General features: G+C 34.4%; 1 protein-coding gene across 1 annotated transcript; it reads left to right on the top strand.

Moving 5' to 3' along the window:
- Positions 1–14,924: 14,924 nt before the first annotated feature.
- LOC107848225 (cell division topological specificity factor homolog, chloroplastic) lies at positions 14,925–23,237 on the top strand. The gene is made up of 2 exons (XM_016692933.2): positions 14,925–15,246; positions 22,341–23,237. Exons 1-2 carry the CDS (start codon positions 15,160–15,162, stop codon positions 22,965–22,967), a joined length of 714 nt encoding a protein of 237 aa, XP_016548419.1. The 5' UTR covers positions 14,925–15,159; the 3' UTR covers positions 22,968–23,237.
- The last annotated feature ends 513 nt before the right edge of the window (positions 23,238–23,750 follow it).

The following is a 23,750-nucleotide window of genomic DNA, read 5'->3' on the forward strand; positions in this document are numbered from 1 at the left end:
AGTTCTAAGGTATGAAACCATAGTAATGTACCCATCTCGATGCTAAATACTACTCCCATTAAATCTGTATACTCATTCTAAAGAAAATCCACTTTCAAAATAGTCTAATGGTTTATAAGGAAAATCAACTGTATATCTGTAAAGCTAAATCTGTAATCTAAATCTGTAAAGTTGATTCCATATCTATTCTAAGACCAAAAAGTCAAATCTTTATCAATAATCTAAAAGAAATTTAGTCATAGGGTGCTTATAGCACAACAATCCTTAAAATGGCATTCTTAATTAGGGCTTAGTGACCCAAGTATCAATCTCATATTAAAACATCAAAATATTCATGCTTGATAATGTAAGTGTTGACAATTCAAATCAAAATCTGGAAATTACTGCAATATGAATGAAATATGAACATAATCATATAATTCAACTTCTAAATCATTAGACATATCAAAAGCTTGTAAATAACAATAATGGGTATAAACCCTAACATGAATTTCATGGAAAATCATATAAAATTCAGTAAATTTGTAATTAAAATAGGTTTTGGGCACAAGGATGAAGGGATTATCCTTGTTGAAAAACCCCACATACCTTAATTGATAATCTTTGATTAAAATTTTGAATCTGATATCTCTATTAATGCTTTGGAGATAAATTCTTAGAGTTTTTGTATTGGGAATCCTAAATCTTGAATTTTTTTGGAGAATTAATGAAGGATTTGGGTTTCTTGGAGAAGGATCTTTGATGATCTAGGGTTTTATTTTGAGAGAAAAGTGATGAAATAAGCATAAAGTGCTTTGGTATATGCTTAATGATGTATTTTGGACGGATTGGGGGCTGGGTAGTTTACCAAAATACCCTTTTTAAACCCCTAAACAGAACTGGAAAAACGACTAAAATTCTCGATTTAGTGGGCCACCTCAACGCGTCACTATTGCGGTGGCTCACTGAAAATTGACAACTGAGAAATGAGGATCCTCCGCGATATGAAACTATCACGTTGTCCCACAGGATTTTGACAATTAGGACCTATAGAAATGATAATTTGGCCATCGGCGCGATGCACCAACATTGCGTAGGTCTACTAGAATGGGACAATTGGGAAAATGGGCTACTTCACGATGCGGGGATATCGCGGAGGGCCATTGGAATTTGACAATTGAGGATTTTTCCTTTTCCGCGACTCACCAAGTGCCCAGGCTGCACACTGTCAACTTAAAAAGGCTATAACTCCTTCACCGAGTGTCAGATTTGGACGAATCTTATATCTTTGGAAAGTTTATTCAATTTTCCACACAATGGGAAGTCTAAATATGGAAAATTCCATACAAAATAATTATTTTTCATTTTGGAAGCTACCCATTAACATTCTAGGGATGGATTTTAAGCTAGAAAAGGTACAGGGTATTCCAATAGCCCTTTTATTCCTTAATAGATTTTGTGTCACTTTAGGAACACCATTTTGTATGATCTCACGACCTCAAAAATATGTCCCTCGATGATGTGCTGTTCCATTTTGTTATTTGCTCGACATCCTAAACTCCCACTTGAAGTGATTCGAGTTTGTCCTCATTTAGCTATTTCTGAAATAGGAAGCAATAAACAACAAGAATGATTATGTCATTCAATGCGACAACTAATGTAGCAATTTATTGTAGAAGTCACAATCTATTTATGAAAAATTAGGAACTACATTAGACAAGAATTACATCAAGCCTAATATATACCCTCAATAAAAAAATTAAAGGCATAATATTTTACACTACATAATTCTCTATTTTTCTTTTATTAAAGCAATTATCGTGCAACAGTAAATACCCTTTTTATATATATGTACTACAATTTGTACTTGTACTGCATGTTAGTACCATACAATAGCCAAAATAAAAAATAAATAGAATGGCCCACTTAAATAAAACATACACGTATAATGCTCTACACAATGCATTTAATTATGTCCTTTTCCAAAAAAGAAGGCTAAAGGGTATTTTTTTCCTTAAAGTCAACAAAAAACTTTATTATTCTTATTAAAAGAAAACAAAAGGGAAGCATCTTTCTTTTCCTTCTTCTGAAAAACATAATATTCTTCTCCTTCCTTTGAAGAACGCTACATAAATCATCCTTTATTTATTTATTTATTTTTAGTTCTTAAATATTACAAGGTGCTTAACAACATTTGAAACCACAACAGCAATCACAACAACAAATTAAAGTGAAAGATCAGATTAAAAAAAATTGACGCGTCTGACTGAATCACGGTGCATTCAACCAAATTTTAGTGACGCGTCTGAGAGGATACGAAAAAGAAAAACAAACCGTCATGGCAGCGCTTCTAATTAGATCCAAAAATTCATACAACCAATTATAAAGATTTTTCTCACAGGTATGTTCATACACAAATTTATCTTAAACTTGAAAAATAACGTATAAAAATGGGGCAATAAACCCGGCTCTGGTACCATTGATAGTAAATTCAAAGCAAAACATCAATAAGTGTGTACCTTAAACTCGCAACGGGAATTGATTTTTCAACCAAAAATATCTTCCCCAAGTCTACTTTGAATCTTGTAAGACCCCGCTAAATTTCTAAGCTTAATTCAGACCCTTAAGCTTGTCAAGGGGTCCTATACTTAGAAAATTCTAGCTAAGTTTCCAGACTTAGATTATTTTAGCCTTCAAAAGTTTGCAATCTCATTTTTTGACCTTAATATCCTTAAATGGTCTATATTTTTGTTGATTCATGATCAGAAAGGTCAATGGGTGATCCCGGAAAAGTTTTGAATTTTTCGGACCACATTTAGATCATATTTGGAAGTCTAAAATAGTGGACCAACGCAATCTTAGTGGATCGCGATGCCTATCGCATTGGTTAATATTGTTGCAGCACTACCAGTCAATAGTAATGAGACTCGATACGATCATGGCGCGACGTATCGACTATTGCATCGATGCATCAATGCGCTGCATCGCCGAACGCATCGATGCCCAATTTTCAGTCATTAAATAACCGCGTCCTTAAGGGACAAAGCATCATTTTCCCACCCGTGTATAACCTTATAACATGAGATTCATCCATGTTTTCACCAAAATATAATTGTTTCTCTCAAATCTCCTCAAGAACAAGCCTAGGGTTTTCATAAAAGATTCAAATTCAATGTGTTTCACCATAAATTTTCAAGAAGCTCTCATCTAAGGTATGTTAAGTGTTGATTCATGGTCCCTTTCACCCATAAAGCTCAAGAATCCCATTTTTAAAATCATGAATTGTGAAACCCATGTTGTGGATTGATTACGATCATATTTTATTGTTGTGTGATTTCCAAGTTGGAATCTTTAATGCAAATTCATGAAATTATGAAGTATGGGGGTTGAAATCTATGAAATTGTGTTGTTTAATATAATCATAATGTATTGATATAATGTCCATACCTAAGTCTAAATTTATGCATGTAAGGTGTTTGATAAAATGCCTAAGAGAATAGAAATTATGTCTTATGACTCAATTGTGACCAAATTGATGAATCCATATTTTACCCTTATATTCAAAATAACTTTCATGTTATTGTTATGCATTGTAATGGATTGATGGAATGCTCATGAGATTAGGCTTGTGAATTTATGACATGTTTATTTGTATTCCTATTCATGTGTAAGCTTATGACATGCAAATACTTCATGAAAATCCCCAATGATTGTATTATGAATTGTTGACTATGGTCATGAGTCAAGAAGTGTCATGTCATGTCAGTTTCATGCTATTGAGTCCTTGGGGTACTTGTACCCGATAATTTAGCTGTGTGCCTAGAGCCAGTGTCAGTTTTCAAGATACTCTCAGTCAAGCCATGATTAGTAGAATTCAGTCAGTCACATGACTCAGGAAAACTCAGTAAATTCAGTGTCAGTCCAGTAATCTCAGTAATCTTAGTAATATCAGTAATCTCAGTCAGTTAACAGAATTCAGTAGTAATTCTGTCAGACAATGGAACTTAGTAAACTTAGTCTAATTCAGCTCAGTATAATCAGTTCAGTGTCTATTCAAATGGGAGTAGGATTCATCATCAAGTGAGCCCAAGGATGGGAACTCACCTACTAGTAGAGGGTGTGATTCTTAGAAGCAATCCTTGTATTTTAGAACTACGTAGCCAGCATAGATTGAGACATCAAACCTGCTAGATGAGGGTGGATGAGGTGTCTTAACCTGTTAGATGAGGGCCCCACCGTTCTCATTAAAGTACCTGTTAGATGAGGGTCACTCACATATTGTCTTTACCAGTGGCGTGGTATTGACACCCTTCCAATTGGGGTTACAGATTGGACCCCAACTCAATTATCTTATTTGGGGCATGTTGGTTAGATGAATTCTCCCACAGTTTCAGTTATAGAATTAGAACGGTCATATACAGTCACTCAGCCTTAGTAATAGAACTCAGATAGTTCTTCAAATTTTAGGACTGTTAGATACAATCACTCGGGTTAGTACGAAACTCAGCTAGTTCTATCAGAACTACGACGATCAAACATAGTAACTCAGTTATCAGTATATCAAATATCAGAAATTTATGTTATCAGTAAACTCAGTACTCAGAATCCTCATGTTTCAGTTATAGTATATACATTCATACATATATTCTCACAAAATCATATCCATGTTATCAATCAGTTATAGTTCATGCATATGAACCCTTGCATTCAGCCTACGTCACTTTGCATACCAACACATTCTCACGTACTGATGCATACTTTTCTTTTGTGCTATGGTATTTTATACCATAGGTTCAGACGCACGAGCTCCACAGCATCCTTAACAGTTTAGCTTCTAGCAATTAGAGTCAGTGGTGAGTCCGCATAGTCCGAGGACATGATTATTTCATTAGTTCATTATTTTATTATTTTAGTAGTCTAGAGTTAGTTGGGGCATGTCCCATCAACTCCTTATTCAAACAGTTCAATATTAGAGGCTTTCAGACTATAGTATGTTCAGACAGTTTAGGTATTTCTATACCTCACTCAGACATTGTTTTATTCAGTATGATTCATTATTGAACTTTATGGCATTTCAACCCATTATTTTCGTATATTTTAGTATTATTGTATAGTTATTGCAGCAGGTACCAGTCATGCGTTAACTAGTGATCCTTCGAGATTGTTAGCACTGTGTAGCATTCGGGGCACCAGGCTCGAGGCGTTACAAATCTCTTGAAAACAAAGTTGTAGATTCATAAACTAAATGCCTTAAATGTCACTGTTTTACTGTTGTTTTTTGTTTTTCTTTTGTTACTGTTATTTACTTTTACGGTGGAAGAGAAGTTGTAATATATTGGAGAGTGGAACAGTTCCATTCCCTCAAGTTTCAAAAATAAAATTTTTCTCTTCTTTTCCTCCTTATTTTTTTAGATAAGTCAAAAAATGAAAAGAAAAATCGAATCAGATCAGATCGGTCCACATAAACAATTCATGACCCGTAATTCAACATTAATATTTAGTACGAAACGCACCTACAATATACATATCCAGAACTAATAAATGTGTAAACATAAATTGATTTTGTATAAATAATACTCCATCCCTTCTTTAATGAAACAATTTATATCCATACAAATAATCAAATTATGTAAAATAAAATAAAGTTTTGTTCATAATATAGCCCAAAAAAAATTCCAAACAAGCCAACAAGCTATGAAATCAATACGTGTAGCTCAACCAACATATTCAAACTCAAATCCTCACACGTAATGCACATGCTATGAAATCAATATGTGTCACTCGACAAACTCACATCCTCACACGTATGAAATCAATATGTGTCACTCGACAAACTCACATCCTCACACGTAATGAACATGCAACCATCCTCCAATCTCCTTCTCCTCTATATTTAATATTTTATACTACACACTACTAATTTACTCTTCATCTCCATCAATTCTTCTTAAAGATTTGAAAAGAAATTTTAAAAATAATCATCTACAGAAGTTCTCTAACATGTCTAGATTCAACATGACATGAGGAGCACCAACTATGTAATGTTTCCTCTAATATGTGTTTTGTCTTCCTTATTTATATGTACTTTGATATACATTATTTAAGTCGGAACTTTCATGAACTTTATTTTTTTAAATCTTACTTGTGGAATTTTATTGATATGTTGTTGTCGTTGGGTGCTATTACCACTACGTATGAAATTTTCCTAAAATATTACTCCATGCATTCCAATTTATAAGACATTTTCCCTTCTTCGGGATTCAAATCATTTTAATTACTGATATATAGTTTTTTTGTTTAATCATATTAACGAGAAAAAGTGCACTTTATAATATTTTTAAATATTCTTTGAATACTTAAATTTTAATTTTAAAATATTACATTAATTTAACCATTTAATTCCACTAATTAATCAAATTAACTCTCGATAAGCGAAAAATTTCACATTAATTTGACTTTTTCTCATTTTCATGAGTTTTATTTTCAAGTCTTTTCCCATTTTGTAAAGAAAAAAATATAATATTTTTTTCTTTTCATGCGGTTGTGGTCTTTACACAAAGATGGAAACCTATCTTCATTATTTTTCCTCCTATGAATAGGACTCAATTTGAAATCCTTAATAAATCTATTACTCCTAATAGTATTTTTTTTTTTTTGACGTTATTTTATTTGCCGCAGATCTAGTTTATCTATTCTGACTTTCAAGATTTTGCATGAATCACAATATTAGAGAATTTTGAGTTTACAGATTCTGTTTTCGTAATTTTTCATTCATGATTATTGAGTTATGTCGAACAGTAACCAATACTCTAGCTCTGTGCCACCATGAGGACAACAACAGCTGATGTGTTACCTGATTGTGTCATTCACATTGTACTTTCCCATGTTGTCTTTAAAGAAGCAGCCAAGATGAGCGTTCTCTCCAAGACATGGCTACATGAATGGTGTTGGGTTCGAAATCGAGAGGATCATGTGGAAGCTGGTTAGTTCCAAATTATTATGGTGATAATTCAGAAGACATATAAAATAAAATAATATTAAAAAATTTAATATTATTATATTATTTGGTCAATTGACCTACATATAAAATCTAATATTAAACATAAAAATTAATGAGAGAAGAAAATCTCCCCTAAATAAAGACTCTTTAAAGATTACATTGTGGATGCTATTCTTCTATTTATAGATGTCCAAAATAAATTTTTTCTCCGAGAAAGAGGTTAGTCAAATATATAAAAGAATTATATTTTTTTTTTTCAAGAAATCTAAAAAGTAATTAGAAATAGGTTGGCCAAATATATAAAAGAATTATATTTTTTTCTTTCAAGAAAAGTAAAAATAATTATGGTAACTTTTATTTTCCTTCTAAGAAAAAATAACTTAAATATAGTAAAAAAATTAAGATAAAAATTTAAACAAATCTTTCTTTTTTGCTTGATTTTCTTCACTTGGTCCGTCTTCTCTTCATATTATGTGCATGAACTTCGTTCTTGATATAATTTTCATAACTACTGTTTGTCATGCTTAAAAATAAGGTTTAAAATATCATGGTCAAAAACTAGTTTAAAAATAATATTTTATTTTTATATTTAAAGATGCAGCAGCAGGAATGTGGAAAATATGGTTGAAACTTGTTTTCCACATGTAGTTCGATAAAAATCTTCATGAAACTTATTCTCCACATGTAGTTCGATAAAAATTTTCATTATCCTTCAAATTGTTGCAGCTTGATTTTGAAACCGCTTTGAACCTGGTTAATCTCGTCTCACCACACCATTGGATCATTAAATCGTAAGCTTTGATACCATTTGGGTTTAAAATCGAGAGGGCGCCATGCGGAAGCAGTTAGTTGCAAATCATTATGGTGACAATTCATTGCAAATCATTATGGTGACAATTCAGAAGACATATAAAACAATACTAAAAGGCTTAATATTATCATATTATTTGGCCAATTGATCTACATATAAAACCTAATATAATATAAAAAAACATAAAAATTAATGAGAGAGAAAATCTCCCCTAAACAAAGACTTTTAAAGACTATATTTGGATGTTATTGTGTTGAGATATGAGAAGGGTTATTTATAGATATCCAAAATATTTACTCAAGAAATAGGTTAGCTAAATATGAAAAAAATTATACTTTTTTTTAAAAAAAAGATAAAATAATTATGATAATTTTTATTTTTCTTTTAAAAAAAATAAAATTTAAATATACAAAAACTCTTAACACATGGTTTGACACATCCCAATTTGAAAATAGAGTTAATGATTTCAAATCCATAAAAAGAATGGACGCGATCATGGAAAGATATAGGGACGGAAGAATTCCTATAGAAAAGTTAAGTTTCTCGGTTTCAACAAAAGTTGAAGTTTTTCCCTGGATTGATAAGTGGCTTGGAATCGCGATTCAAAATGATGTGAAAGATCTCGAATTTGGATATATGGACTCTGGGTATAGTACATTATTATATTTAGACCCATTGCCTGTTTTCACTATGTTGACTGCAAAATCATTAAGAAAATTGGTTGTCAAGGATTGTCATCTGACGAAGGCTACGTTGTGGTCTAGTGGTAGTGTGGCCACTTACTACGATTCTTTGAGAGAGCTTTCTTTGTTAGGTGTTCGTTTAAATGACAACATGCTTCAGACTCTTTTAGCCATTTGTCCTATGATTGTCCATTTCACTATTAAGCATTGTGTGGGGTTAAGCAAGATTGAGTTGCGGAATCTTCAAAAGATCAAGATGGTTTCGATTTATATGGATAGAAAACAGCCTGTCGAAATTCAAACACCAACTCTTGAATACTGCTTTTGTTGTGGTCATACGGGAAACTTCCTTGATTTGGAAATAAGTGTGTCAGAATCTGAAATCTTTAAAGCTATCATGTGTGAAGATATCTGATGGATTTATCGAGCACCTTACTTCTAGGTGTGAATTCCTCGAGTGTTTGATGTTGGATAACATTGTTAGTAAAGGGTTAAAAAGGTTTAAAGTTTGCGGGAGACAATCTCTTAAGAAATTGGTGATTCGTCGTTGTAATGGCATAGCGATGATTGATGCTCCAAATTTGGAATCACTTGAGTATGTCGGACATCAAGTTCCTGTGCTTAAAACTGCGAAAACATTTGGTCCATTGAAGAACTCGCGAATAGAGTTATATCGCGTTGGCAATTTAAATGCTTTATGGTTCTGTAAATTGAGGAAATTTCTGTTTAACTCGAACTCTTTGTTACACATTACCCTTCATTTTCCCAAATGCAATAAAATCTACATGCAAAATTGGGATCCCTACCGTGGATTATTTGATATCCCCAAATTGACGTGTTAAATGTGCACTCAACCGGGTCAGTGAAGTGCCAGACTTTTGTGGATGCTTTACTATGGAGCTGTCATCCTGGGAGGCTCAATTTATTCTCGACTGTGCAAATGATTACATGTTTCAACATTCATTTAATGCGTATGAGGAGTTCAACTCATTCTACTTCTCGTAGAAGCTGTGAGCCTTGGCAATGTCAATTAAAAGATGTTCGAGTCCATAAATTTGATCGAGAAGACATGAGCCAGAAGCCTGTGAAACACAACGAGAGGAATAGGATTTGTTTTTCATTAGATTGGAGGTAGTTTCTCTCTATCGCAAATTGAATGCATTTCTTCTTTAATAAAGTTTACTTCATATATTTTTAGAATGGATTCTAGATGCTTAGATTCAAGTCCAACTAAAGAAAGTCTTTTATCAAATATGATGGAGCTCCGAATATCATTTCTTTGATTTGTGGATGCTGTTCAGCAGATGACTTGATACACTAAGGGGCGAATTTTCTATAGACAGTTTATGTACATATTCCCTTGAATTGATATAATACTATTTGCCGGTATCCATGCTCCAAAAGCTCTGGCCAGTAGGGGTGGGCATAAAATATCAAAAATCGAATTTTCAAACCGAATCGAAAAATTTGGTAATTGGTATTCGGTAATTTGGTATTTGGGATGATATTTGGGAGTAAAATTTTAAAATTACGGTATTTGGGTTCGATATTGGTAAAAAATATTATTATCGTTTGGTATTTGGTATTTCCCGAAATTCCAATTATGGTTAAGTGACCCATAGGCCACGTACCTAATCCACACTCCAAAGGTCACATACTTGTGTGAATATTACTCAAGCAAACTTTGAATTGTTAAACATAGTCATAAAGTAAACTATTAACTTTACACAGCAGACTTCCTTGCAACCAACATATGACATCCTTACGACCAACATATGACAACTTTTGAAGAAAATATCACGCTAAGACTGAAAATCGGGGATTGGAAGGGAACAACAAAAAAGAAGTTTTCATGATATGATACATAACACCATTGCTGGCTGCACTTGCCCAACTCTAATGTTCCTAACGTAGGTCGGAATATGAATTTAACCAAGGGTACTTGGTCAAGCTTTCTTAATCTTTGTGTTCACATGTCAACAGCGGATAGAAGCAAAATTCAGCATTTGGCAAACAACATAATATATATTACTTTTCATCACATTTATAAAAAGTAATATTATGACTTTACGTCACATTTACATCCAGTTCGTGCTGCATCCAGTTTGATGTAAATGTTATTCGTGTTACATCCAGTTCTCCACTTCTTGGAGTTAGATCAAACTACAATAACATAGGTTTTAAGATGTTTCATTAATTGAGTCACACGTATCAACGTGTAACAAGACCAAAAAAAATTGATTTTTTCTAGTGTAAAACTGTGTATTCAGAGGTGTCAAAACGTTGGTTGGAAATCACCACTATTATCAACAAATAGGATCACTACAAGCATGTCCAACTTTAATATGGTAATACCGAATTCCGTACCGAACCAAAATTTAATTTACCGAATTATCGAATCGAAGTTTAATGGTATGGTATTTGGTATCTATTTTCAATTACCGATTATCGAATTACTGAACCCGAATTATGAAAATACCGAACCGAATATCGAATGCCCACCCCTACTGGATAGTGCACTTGGTTGAACGGTGAATGGTGAGTTATTTATCCGAATGAACTAGAAATCCAAGATCTGCCTCCGGATACACTGTGTTTGGTGCGTTTTTGTCCAACATTTCAGCTTGAGGCCTCAAATTTTGTGTATTGCAGTACAAGAAAATTTTATGCTGCATCTGGTTCTATTTTAGGCTTCTTATTCCTGTGCGTTATGCATCTTTCCTTAGTTGATCAGGATATCTTAGCGCTTTCTTTTTCCATGTCCCGGTAACTATTTGTTTTTCTAACTGTTCTAAGTAATATCTTCTGTTGTTATGTTGAAATAGAGAGTATTATTTTGGAGCAAATCCTTCCAAAGCTAAGCAAGTTGCAACAAAAGGCTAACTTCTTATCTACTCTTGCAAACTCTTAGGCATGTTTCTAACCGCATTGGCCTGAGCTTTTGGTAGTACAAATTTGCTTGCACAACACACTCCCCTTGTCGTGATTATAGGCAGAGCCGGGATTTGAACCTTATGAGTTCTGGATTCTAATCGTTACTTAGCTGACTCTCTAGCTCTGCCCCTGGTCAAGATATATGCTTGAAAGTTTTGTTATTTCTCTCAACCATAGTCGCCATTACCTCCTACATGGCCTCATCAACCAATGGAACTCAAGGACAGGTTCACTGCTTTTATAGGTTACGGAAATCTTTAGTACTTCCATTAGAGCTACATTATTTTAGAAAGTATATGCTCATTTGCAATAGGTGACTTGGGATTGAGTTTCGTGTTTATCTCGCGCACAGGGAAGTAAATCCATCTCTGTCTTTAGGCTCTATTCTTGTGCAGGTGAGTCCAATCCCTTTTATGAGTTCTTTATTAGCCAACTAGAGGAGTTATCTTTAACCAATGACAGATATTATTACACTCTAATTAAACAAGGAACTTCAATTTTCCTTCTTTGAGATGCTCTCACTTGTTCGCGTGGAAAAATCTGTGGCTGTAGATCACTTGGCTTGATCGTTCTCTTGTTTTGGTGGAAGTTCATAGATGCAATAATACTAGTAACTTCTGCAGTTCTTGATGGCAATTTAGTTCTCCGTTTCTGATAATCCCAGTCACAGTGGAGTATTTAGAAGCAGCTCTTACCATATCAAAGAGTATACTCGTAACCAGGAGTCATTAGTACGTCGGTTTCACACCAAATTTACTGTAGTATTATCCACCTTTGTGCTTACGTGGCCTAAAAGAACTTGCAATTAAGATGTGTCATAAAAGGTGTCACATAGTAACTCCAACTTTGAGAGTGCACATCTAGACACCTCAACTCAGTCTTAACTGGCGACTGGACACTCCAACTTGTCTCCCTTGTGACTCGTGGACATTATATGCTGATGTGACGCATAAATTTTGGAGATGCCTAGATGATCATTTTGTAAGTTGGAGTGTTCAATTGACCAAATGGAGACGAGTTGAGGTGTCTAGATGTGTATACTCAAAGATGGAGTTTCACTTGTCTGCTGAGGCCAAGTTTTAGTATCTATTTATGTATTATGCCTTGATATTTCATCATCAAAATCTATATGTTCTGCTTTTGCAGTATTACAATCTGATTGTGTTCACCGCAGCTGATAACCGTTATTTGCTAGTATATATTTTGTAAGTGAATCAATAGAAGGTGTAGTGATTGTTTCATGTGAATTTACTAATTAAGTTACAAGACCAGAAGGTAATACTGGTCATGAGCTTATAATGGTCTGGGAGGCTGTAAGCTCAGACAAAAATCGCGGTTGTGCTATGGTGATGCAATAGTCGCCATATGGGGCTGCTGAGGCAGCATGCTTAGCTTCAAAAATCATTCAAAATTTCTCGTCGAATGAAGTGAAAAATGAGTGATGCATGATTCTTGATTCACGAATGACGGGTGTGTTTAATTTTAAAAAACGTGAGTATACGCTGTAAATTTCTAGTTTAGGGGATTCACATGAACCACCTTGTGCCCCTAGTTCCGCCCCCTGCCAATTGAAACCATCAATAAGGTGAATACTTTCTTGTGTGGTTATAGTCAACATGGTGATCTCCAAAAATATTAAATTTCATATTTTGGTTATAAGTAATCTGTGTTGAAAAGTTTTGGGTTCATCATAAGTGTTGGAATTGATTCAAAGAGTTTATGAAACTAACGCTTAAGATCCATTTTTCCTTTTCTACTTTTGAGAGGATAGAGTGGTTGTTTTCAATAGACGCTCGGCTCAAAAGAAGTGTAATTAGAGTAGAGTAGAAAAGAAAATAACAATTGCAAAATAGAATGACAAACAAAGCAAATGAAGCAACGTGCTATTGTATAAAGCAAAGTACAAGATACTATGAAACCACTTTGACACGATTACTAATAAAAATGAAGTTGGGGCGGGGAGAATAGTCTCTTGCCTCTCCCACATAAAAATAATACTATAATACTTGGATGTTTATGTCTCTCACATCCATCTGAGCATTCTTATCTCTAGTACCATCATTTTTTAAATGTGTGTATTTTTTACGGACTAACACTCTGCACAATACAAAAAGAATAAAATTAAAAAATCAAATGGTATGTATCGTAAGTTAACATGAAATTAAATTGGCCTAATACTTCCATACACTCAAACTTGGTCTCGTCACAAGTAAGCAATTCAACTTTGTGAGTGCTTATCTAGGCACCTCAACTCTTTTTCACTATATCTGTTTAACACTCCAATCCACAAAACGATCATCTAGATATCTTCAAAATTTACTTGAGGATGAGTTGGAGTGTTAGACTGACGGAGGATGAGTTGGAGTGTTAGACTGACGCGTGGAGATGATTGAGATGTGCACTCTCAAAGTTGGAGTACTTATTTGTCAGATGAGACAAAATTTAAATATTTATTTATGTATTATGCCTATTAAAATTAGATGAAATAACCAACCATATCTTCTATAACTATAAGGAGTAATTTGGTTGATATATTCGTTATAGTTGGATTATAATTTATAATGCAAAGATTGTTTATGTGATGATAATAATGAAAGGATTGTTTAAAAAATCGGATTTTATCTCAAATAATTAATCCCACTTTGCTAATATACAATCCATATTTTATTCTATAAAAAATAATAATAAATTAATTCATACATAACTTATATGAATATTATTTAATACCTTCGATGAAACACTATATTATAACTGTGAGACAATTTTTTTTAATGTGATCAATCAAATAATAATTTTTTATGGGGTAAATCCAAGTCAATTATGTGGCTGAATTGGGAAAAGACACGTGGAGGAAGTGTCGAGTTAGATCCAACTCAGCTACGATGTGACATGAACATATCCTCAATCGTGACCGAAGAAATATCCTTAATCGTAACCGAAGAAAGCAACCTTTTCTTGGGTATCTCGAATTCACAATATCTGAGTCCGACATTACACTCATAGGCCCACTTATCTTCGAAGCCACGAGACTTGGCATCTGGCTACACCATGACAAGATAAGAATGAAGCTCAACCGCCATTGAAAGATTCACGATTCTTCTCCCCGTGTCATTGTGTAACAACTGCGTATATGAGTCAGTAAGAGTCTTCATGAAGGTCATATTCCATGAAAACTACTTTCTAGGGTTTGAGCGATAAATAGTCTTCTAGTCATTCGTCGTAAACTCTCTGACATTCTCTTACTCATTGTTTTGTTTATTATCAATGGCATCAAACTTGCGCAATGACACAATCGAATATTAACAATTGGCCTTAGGTTATCTCTAGTTTTTTTTACTTTATTATTTAATATCATTTCATTCTATACTCGTTATTAATCTTGTTCATATAAATTACACATTATGTTAATTCATATATTCTTAAATCACGTCGATAAATTCAACTTTACCACTTTAACAAATTTTCTTTACCAAAATTTTATACAAGGATTAATTATTCCAATACATCAACTTAAAACAAACCCAAAAGTCAACACACTTTTTATCATCTCAAAAAAGTTTTTCCAAATTCTCCACCTAATAATAAAACAACCTAAGAAAAAAAACAAAAAATACAAAATTCACATGTATCGAAAACGACGTCGTAATGAAGAGCTGAGTACGTAGGGTTGGCAGTGAGCTCTACTGTAAGCAGCTGAAAGTCCCCATTTCCAAACCCTAACCTCCATTTCTGTGCGATAAAGAGGAAAATTAATGGCAATTTCAGGAGATTTAAGGGTCTCCGCTACGTTGATTCCATATCCAAAGAATCCACTTCGGACCTCTCTTCCTCCTTCCAAGGTTTGCCATTCATAGCTTAACAATTTCATTTTTTTTAAATGATTTTTAGTGAATATTTTCGTGGGTATTTGTCAATTTGGGTATTTGTTAACTTGGGTATTTGTCAATTTGGGTGTTTATCAATTTGGGTATTTTTTAACTTGGGTAATTGTCAATTTGGGTATTTGTTAATTTGAGTATTTGTTAACTTCTTAAGTAAGTATCTTTATCCCATTATTTCCGAAATCTAAGAGATTGTGTGTTACTGTAATTTGTTAGGGGATATTTATTGTTTTTGGTACCTTTTTCTAAAATTTGTTGATATGGGTTTGCTTTAATTAACTAGTGCAATGTAGTGATGTACTCTTTCATGGTGAAAGATTCATTCTTTTCTCCCAAATCTAAGAGATTAGGCTAGTGTATTTATTTTGTGGAAGTGTTCTCTTTTTGGTTCTTGTTTCTAGGATTTGCTGATATGGGTTTGCTTCAATTGATAAGTATAATGTAGCTAAGGGTGTTGCCTAGTGGGCAATGAAGTGGGTTGAGTACGTTGAGGTCTCAGGTTTAAATCCGGTACAGATAAAAATACTAGGTGATTTCTTCTTATTCGTTCCAATCTTGGTGGATATAGTTATGTGGTACCCGTTGCTAGTGGGAGTTTATAGATATCTTGTGGAATTAGTCAAGATGCATGCAAGTTGGCTCCGATATCATGATTATTCCAAAAAAAAAAAATTTGTTCTAATCTTGATGGACAAAGGTACTTGGTACCCGTGAAATTAGTTGAAGTGTGTGCAAGTTGGCCGGGATAACATGGTTATCCAGAAATGATCTGTTCTAATCTTGGTGGGCAGAGTTTCTTGGTACATGGATGGTAGGAGGTGAAAAGTATCCCGTGGAATTAGTCGGGATGCGGTTAAGTTTGCATGGACACCGTGGTTATTAATAGAAAAAAAAAATTAACCAGTACAATGCACTCTTTTATATTAAAGGATTCATTTGTTTTCCTCCTTGTGGGTTTTGAAGTAATAGTTCTAAGATTGAGCAACTTCAGAATTGAGGGGTTAAGTGCTAGGTATCTATGGTTTTCTTTTAGATGAATAAGTGCTTGGTAACTATGTGGGTTGGTTGTTTCAACCTACTATTGTTTAAGCAGAACTGGGAAGAGTAACTACAGCTTGTTCATTTGATGGAATGGGGGGTGGAATAGGGTGATCGAACATTATCCAAGTAATGGCTAGCTAATTTTTCTAGGGTCTATTTGAGGATGCATTTGGAGCTTTGGGGCTTGTTAGTTAAAGGTTTTGCTTACTAGTTCTCTTTTGGAATGCATGAACATGGATTTACGGTAAGGTTAGGGATCATTGGCGCCCATTGCCTTTGCTTGAAGTCTATATGTACTCACAGACACAGACACGGTAGCTGAAGCTTTTGTAGAAGTATATATCCATACTCTATTGAACATTCTGTTACAAATTTACGTAGTGAGCTTAGAGGTACTCCACACCACTTGCTTATAATCCTGGATCTGCTTTTGTGACAGAAGCTCGGGTAATGGTCCCCTGCTGGTGGGTGAGTATTACGAAAGTTCCAATACAGTTACTGATGACTAAATTATTCCAGTTTTTCCCCCTTTCAATAAGAGTTGATGGACGTTATATTAATCACCAATTTTTTTCTTCTTTACTTCATTTACCATGTTAAGAAAATGAACCCAGGGCCTACTCAACCTCTAAAGCTAGCATTAGGGTGGACATTAAGGTGCAAGACCTTGTATAGAGGTAACAACCCATTCCATCAAGCAATGTGCCCACTCAAGGTGGACATTTGGCTTATGGACAACATAACAAGGGTGTCTATTGGGTAATCCAAGAATAAAGATGAGTTTGGATATTGATGCAAGCCTCATGCTTAGAAGACACTTATCTCATTAAGAGTATTTTTGTAATTGTTAGTTTAGGCTATAAATAAGAGAGAATGGCTCATTTTAGATAGACTATTTTTGGTATGATATTTGAAAGCGTGAAACTCTTGTGAGAGTTGAGATCATGGCCTTTGTTGCTAAACAATGTTGATAGGATTGTTTGCTTGAGGAAATCATTCCTCTTGAGGATATCTCTATAGTATAAATGCTTGTTTGGCATAATAGGAGGTCTTGATTTTAGTATAATCATGGTTGCCTATTAGTCTTAGTATAATCATGGTTGCCTATTAGTCTCATTCTTGTGTCTTGCTTTCGAGGTTTAAATGTTTATCTTGAATATTGAGGAGGTCTTTATTTTCATATAGTATTGGTTGCCTTGATTTTAATTTGTGTCTCTACCTTTCTATAACTTTGTCTTTAATTTCTTGTTTTAGTGATAGGGTTTTCATTTTGCATATTCCAACTCATATCATTTGGTATCAGAATTGAGCTTAGGATCATTCCAACGATTCTAGTATTTGGTTTTACTACAACAACAACAACAAACCCAGTGTATTCCCACAAAGTGGGGTCTGGGGAGGGTAAGATGTACGCAGTCCATACCGCTACCTCTGAAGAAGTAGAGAGGCTGTTATCACAAAAAAAAAAAACGTTTTTTAGAAAAATCCAAAAATTTGATTTTTGATTTTTGAGTCTTCTTGAGTTTCTAATACTAGAATTGGATTCTCTAGTATTATTTGATTCTAGATCTAAGAAACTAGCTTGTTTGATTGGAGAGATCCACCATTGTTGAAGGTGAAGAACTTGAAAACTCATCAAGTAAGTTTGTAGATCTAGGTGAAATTAGAGGCTCTTAAGTATTGAGGTTTGCTCTCCTTCACATTTGGAGTTCAAATCTGAAATTTGAGTGAAAAAGGAGTAGAAATCCATTAGGATTTTGATTTGGGTGTTCTTCATGTTCATGGAGTTGTTCATGACTTGAAGAAATTGCAAATGGGTTTCTAGATTTGAAAATTTTGACTTGGAATTGGAGGTTTAAAGTTGTTGGAGATTATTTCCCAAGACTAGGGGAGTTTAGATCTAATGTTCGAGCTTATTCCGATAAGATTTGAGTGTTCCACCATTGTTGAAGTTTGAGTTTGAAGATATTTGAAGTGGGTTCTCAAATCTGAAATTTGTGGTTGAGTTTTTGGGCTTAAAATTGCTTGGGTTTTGTTCGGGAGCTTGAAAAAGGAGCTTGGGTTTCGAACTTCGTCGAGTTCCGAGTTCGTTTGCTAAAGGGTCAAAATTTGAATGTTCTTGTGTTCTTCATGTTCTTTATATCTTGTTGAGGAAGAACATGCAAAAAAGAGGGCTTGATCCAAAAGGATGTATGAAAAGGGGGTTGTACTTGTTTATGCCAAAGAATATTTCAAAATTCCAAAATAAGAAAGGATAAGGTTCGTACAGTAGGAGAATATCGCAAAAGGGAAAAAAGACAAAGGAAGTACAAGGGTACAATTTCTTGGAAGCTTCCTCAAGTGTCCTTTTGTTGTGCATTGTCAGCTCTTTTGCAAGATTTTTCTCCACCTTTCGGAGCATTTTCTCCATTGAGTTCAACCCAACTTCTTCCCAAATAAATATTTTAGTCCAATTATTGGTACAAAGGAGTTGGAAGAAAATTCAAATGTTCAAGTGTTTCTCATCCCAAGGTGGTAAAAAAGATCTTTCATGTGAGCTTCAAGGTTTGGATTCGAGGATGAATCCTTTTCAAGAAAGGGAGAATGATGTCAGTCGAGTTTCATCAATATCATGAAGAATTAAAGCTCAAGAACATGCTAAAGTGGAAGTACAAGGAATAAAGGCCAAAAAAAGAGAGGAAAAGGCTATGAATGCAAAGTGGCTATTCTTGACATGCAAGTCTCATGCTTAGAAGACCCTTATCACATTAAGGGTATTTTTGTAATTACTAGTGTAGGCTATAAATAAGAGAGAATGACTTATTTTAGACTAGTATTTTGATATGGTGAATTTATGGGTGTGTTTGGTATGAAGGAAAATGTTTTCCATGGAAAATTTTTTCTTGGAAAACAAGTTGATTTCTTGTTTTTCGATGTTTGGTTGGTGGATGGAAAATATTTTCCGGAAAATATTTTATAGTGTTTGGTTGGTGAATGAAAAAGTATTTTTCAAAAAATACATTTTAATTTGAGCTAAAGCGTAAAAATACATTTTAGAAAAATAATTTGTGATCTCAAAAAATATTTTTTTAGGGTGTGTTCAATATGAAGGAGGAGAAATATGTTCTAGAAAAATGAGTTGTTTCTTACTTATATTTGTGTGTTCATTATGCAAATTGGATAAGTATATGTTTTTTAAAAGTATTTATATTTAACAAAAACAATGAGAAAAAATATGATAAAAAAAGGTGTGATAAGAAAAAAGTTTTAATTTTTTTTTTAAAAACAAATTAAAAACATTAATTTTGTTTTTGGAGAGGGGTAGGTACGTGGGGGTGGGGGTTGTCAAAATAGGTAGTAAGGGTGGGTAAGAAAATAATTTTAATTTTTTAAAAATAAATTAATTTTTTGGGGGAGGGGGGAAGGGGGTTGGGGGCTAGTATAGCGTGGGGGTAGGGGTAGGGGAGTATGAGTCGTGTAAGAAAAAAAAATTTGAAATATTTTTTTTGAATGGGGGTAGGGGTCGGGGCAGGGGAGTGAGGGTGGGGTAAGGAAAAAATTGAAATTTTTTTACAAATAAATTTAAAAAATTTAATTCTTTTTGAAGGGGGAGGGGGGAGGAGGTTGGTAGGGTGGTCTGGTAAGGGAGGTAAGAAAAAGTTTGATTTAAAAAAAAAATTAATTTTTTTTTTTTGGAAAGAGGAAGGGAGTAGGGTTTTGGGTTTTGGGTAAGGGGTGAGGTAACGAAAAAATTTAAAATATTATTTTTAATAGGGGTGGTAGGGGGCGGGGGGGGGGTGGGGGTAGGGGATTGAGGGTCGGAATAGGGATGAGTGATTTTGAGAGTTATATGAATATTTCAACTTAAGAGTGAGGTTGAAAGAGTTTTGGAAAATGTTTTTCTTACTTTTTGAAGGGAAGTCATTTTCCTTAGATTTAATGAAAATGAGTTGATTTGGAAAACATTTTCCAAAACCTTTAAGCCAACCAAATATGAGAAAATTGGAAAACATTTTCCAGAAAATGTTTTCCTTCATAACAAATACACCCATAAGTGTAAAAATCTTGAGATAGTTGAGGCTAAGGTCATAGTTGCTAGGAAATGCTAATGAGATTGCTTGCTTGAGGATATCATTCCTCTTGAGGGTGTCTCGATTGCATAGGTGTTTGTTTGGATTTCTTAATAGGAGGTCTCGGTTTTCGTATAGCCTCGATTGCCTATTAAATCCTTACTTGTGTCTTGCTTCTAAGGTTTAGATGTTTATCTTGAATATTAAGGAGGTCTTTACCTTCATATAGTATTGGTTGCCTTGATTTCAATTTGTGTCTCTACTTTCTATCCTTTTATCTTTAATTTCTCGTTATAGTGTTAGGGTTTATCATCTCAAAAATCATCTATCTAAAATTAGCTATTCTCTCTTATTTATAAGCCTATACTAATAATTACAAAAGTACCCTTAATAAGATAAGGGTCTTCTAAGCACGAGGCTTGCATCATTCTCCCTTTCTTGAAAAGGATTCATCCTCGAATCCAAACCTTGAAGCTCACATGAAAGATCTTCTTTACCTTGGGATGAGAAACACTTAAACATTTGAATTTCCTTCCAACTCCATTGTAGCAAAACTTGGGCTGAAATATTTATTTGGGAAGAAATTGGGCTGAAATTCATGGAGAAAATGCTCTAAAAAGGTGGAGAAAAAACTTGAAAATTATCCCAAAATACACAACAAAAGGACACTGGAGGAAGCTTTCAAGAAATTATACCCTTGTACTTCCTTGTCTTTGTCCCCTTTTGGAATATTCTCCTTTTGTACTAACCTTAAAATTTCTTCATCTGGAATTTTTGAATATTCCTTGACATAAACAAGTACAACCCCTTTTTCATACACTCCTTTGGATCAAACCCTCTTTTTTGAATGTTCTTCCTCAACAAGATATGAAGAACACAAGAACATTCAAATTTTGCACCTTAAGCAAACGAACTCGGAATTTCCTCAATGCATTGATTCATTTGAGCATGCACTGTTAGCAACTTTGGTTAGTTGTTGCATCCCTTAACAGTTAACATGTTAACCTGCACCAACGTCAGGCCCGGTCTTGTTGATCGTGACCTCTTCATAACACTTACTATGGTTCCCCATAACTGCAAAGTTGAGGACTGAGTGGAGACTCTGATGCCAAATATTTATGTTTGCGGCAAATTAGAGAAGCTGGCTAGGTCCTATTTAAAAGAGAAAGCAAGACTGATTGGTGCCTTCTTGGTCTTCATGTTCTCTCCCAGGATAATAACTGGGCCCTAAGATGAGATTCACAGTTCGACTGGTCTTTCATTCTGTTTGGTACCGGGTCAATTGGTTCTCTAAAGTTGCTTCCTTGATTTCTAGTTTTAGTTCAATATCGTCTTTCCTTTTCTCTCTTTGGATAGTAGAGCCCTAGCTAAATATGAGATGCTGTGTCCAAGATGGATTCAGATGTGCTCAAGCTCAAGGTGTAAAATATTCATGGTTATATGGTTGCATAAATTGTGTCCATGCGTGCTCTGTGTAAAAAGTACTTTGATCTCCGACTCGTTATTGGATATGCTTATGCCATATATTTATTCATTGATTCACCTGAATTTATTGTTTAATTCGAATGTGGTGCCATATGTTTTCCTTGATAGATGAGAGAAGCTAGAAGATGGTTATGTTTACTTATTCCCCCAACTCAAATCTTATGCCAATATCCTTTTAAGTGCATTTTCTATATCTTTTGAACGGTACCACTTGCAAAGATTGGCTTATTGGTAATCCATGCTTGAAAGTGGATTTTAACATCTGCATCTCTACGTCTGTTTTTTACTTCAATTCTGTCCAGAAAATTTTAAGCATTGGGAAATAATGGTTCTTACAAGCTGTGAAGTGCAATATGTAGGAAAGTGTATTCGTCCTAGCATCTTGTAAACAGTTTCATAAATGTACCTAGATATTTGTGTTGTGTTCTCCCATTGTTTGTATTCTGAAAATGAAAGATAATTTCTTGCACATTGCAGGTAGATTTTAGTGCCTTTCTTAACGGTGGATCTAGTTCCACTGAGGTGTTGCCCAAATGGTCTCGTGTAGCATCTGATAGCCATAGCTTACGATGCCACTCAAGAAAGCCTTTTGGGATCCTTGGAGACTATAAAGTATCAGCAAGTTCCATCAGCCAGGAATTTGATAATTTACTCCTCAATGCTATCGGCATGAGCTTTTTTGAGCGCCTAAGCTTGGCTTGGAAGATAATGTTTCCACCATCCCCTTCGGCAAGTAATTCTGCTGCTAATATTGCTAAACAACGCCTGAAGATGATTCTCTTCTCTGATAGATGTGCTGTCAGCGAAGAGGCCAAACAGAAGATTGTAAGCAACGTCATTAGCGCTCTCTCTGATTTTGTGGAAATAGAATCGCAGGAAAAAGTACAGCTTAGCGTCTCAACGGATCCAGACCTTGGGACAATCTACTCTGTCACGGTGCCAGTCAGACGGGTGAGATCAGAATACCAGGTAGAGGATCCAACTGGAACAATAACTAACATCGACTACAAAGACACTGGAGATAGTTCTGGTTCAGTTGATGTCAAGTTCGACTTCTATATTCCAAACGAGAATTTCGATGAGTATGGTAATGTGAAACTTTGACATGCCTTTGGCTAACAGGAAAGAGGGTTGAAGTGTCTTGTTTGTCTGGCGTTTAATAATTTATTTATTTTTCCATTTTTAAACATACTAGTAGGTGGTCCTCCAAATGTCCTTGTCAATCGACTTAAAAGTGCTGTAAATATCTGAAAATCCCATTTGGAGATGTTTGCTAGTTACGGTTACAATCTAAAGTGGCTTTTGTAACAAGTTGTTCCATGTACCATTGTTTTTAGCAAAGGGTGAATCCTCAATGCATTTTTATTTGTGAAAGAGTCCTCTTTGCAAGAAAGATATATTGGACAAAGCAACAGAGGTAAGAGAATGGCAAAAGTATTGAGGTCGTTTAGTGATTGGGATGAGATAGACAAGGATATTTCAAGGTATTGACTATCACAATAACAAAAGTTGGTTTTTAATTTGGACAAGATTTGAGTGTTGAAATCGTATTCATCATGGATGAACAATGAGATTTGAGTTTTAATTTTTAAGTGGATCTGGCGAACGGGTCAAAAGAGTTTAAATGAGTTAGTAGATGTAATTGAAAAAAAAAGGTGTCGTCACCTAAGCTTGAAAGGTGAGACATTGGAATTTAACGTGTTAGAATTGGAGGCGAATATGAAGAAATTTTTTTATCCTGTGTGAGATATAGATAGTGTCAGTTGTATGATTCCTACACTTGACAAGTGTCCATTGTGGGACATAGATTTTACCCTACACCCACTTTACTCCTAATCCAACTAGAGATCATATTAAAAAGTTGAAATGACAGCAGCAAAATGAATT

This window comes from Capsicum annuum, chromosome 11 (genome assembly GCF_002878395.1).
Source record: "Capsicum annuum cultivar UCD-10X-F1 chromosome 11, UCD10Xv1.1, whole genome shotgun sequence".
NCBI lineage: Eukaryota > Viridiplantae > Streptophyta > Magnoliopsida > Solanales > Solanaceae > Capsicum > Capsicum annuum.

Excerpts from the sequence above, each read along its gene's own strand:
- LOC107848225 (XM_016692933.2), top strand. The coding sequence starts at position 15,160 with ATGGCAATTTCAGGAGATTTAAGGGTCTCCGCTACGTTGATTCCATAT. Across the intron at positions 15,247-22,340 it reads CCTCTCTTCCTCCTTCCAAG|GTAGATTTTAGTGCCTTTCT; the intron begins GTTTGCCATTCA and ends TGCACATTGCAG.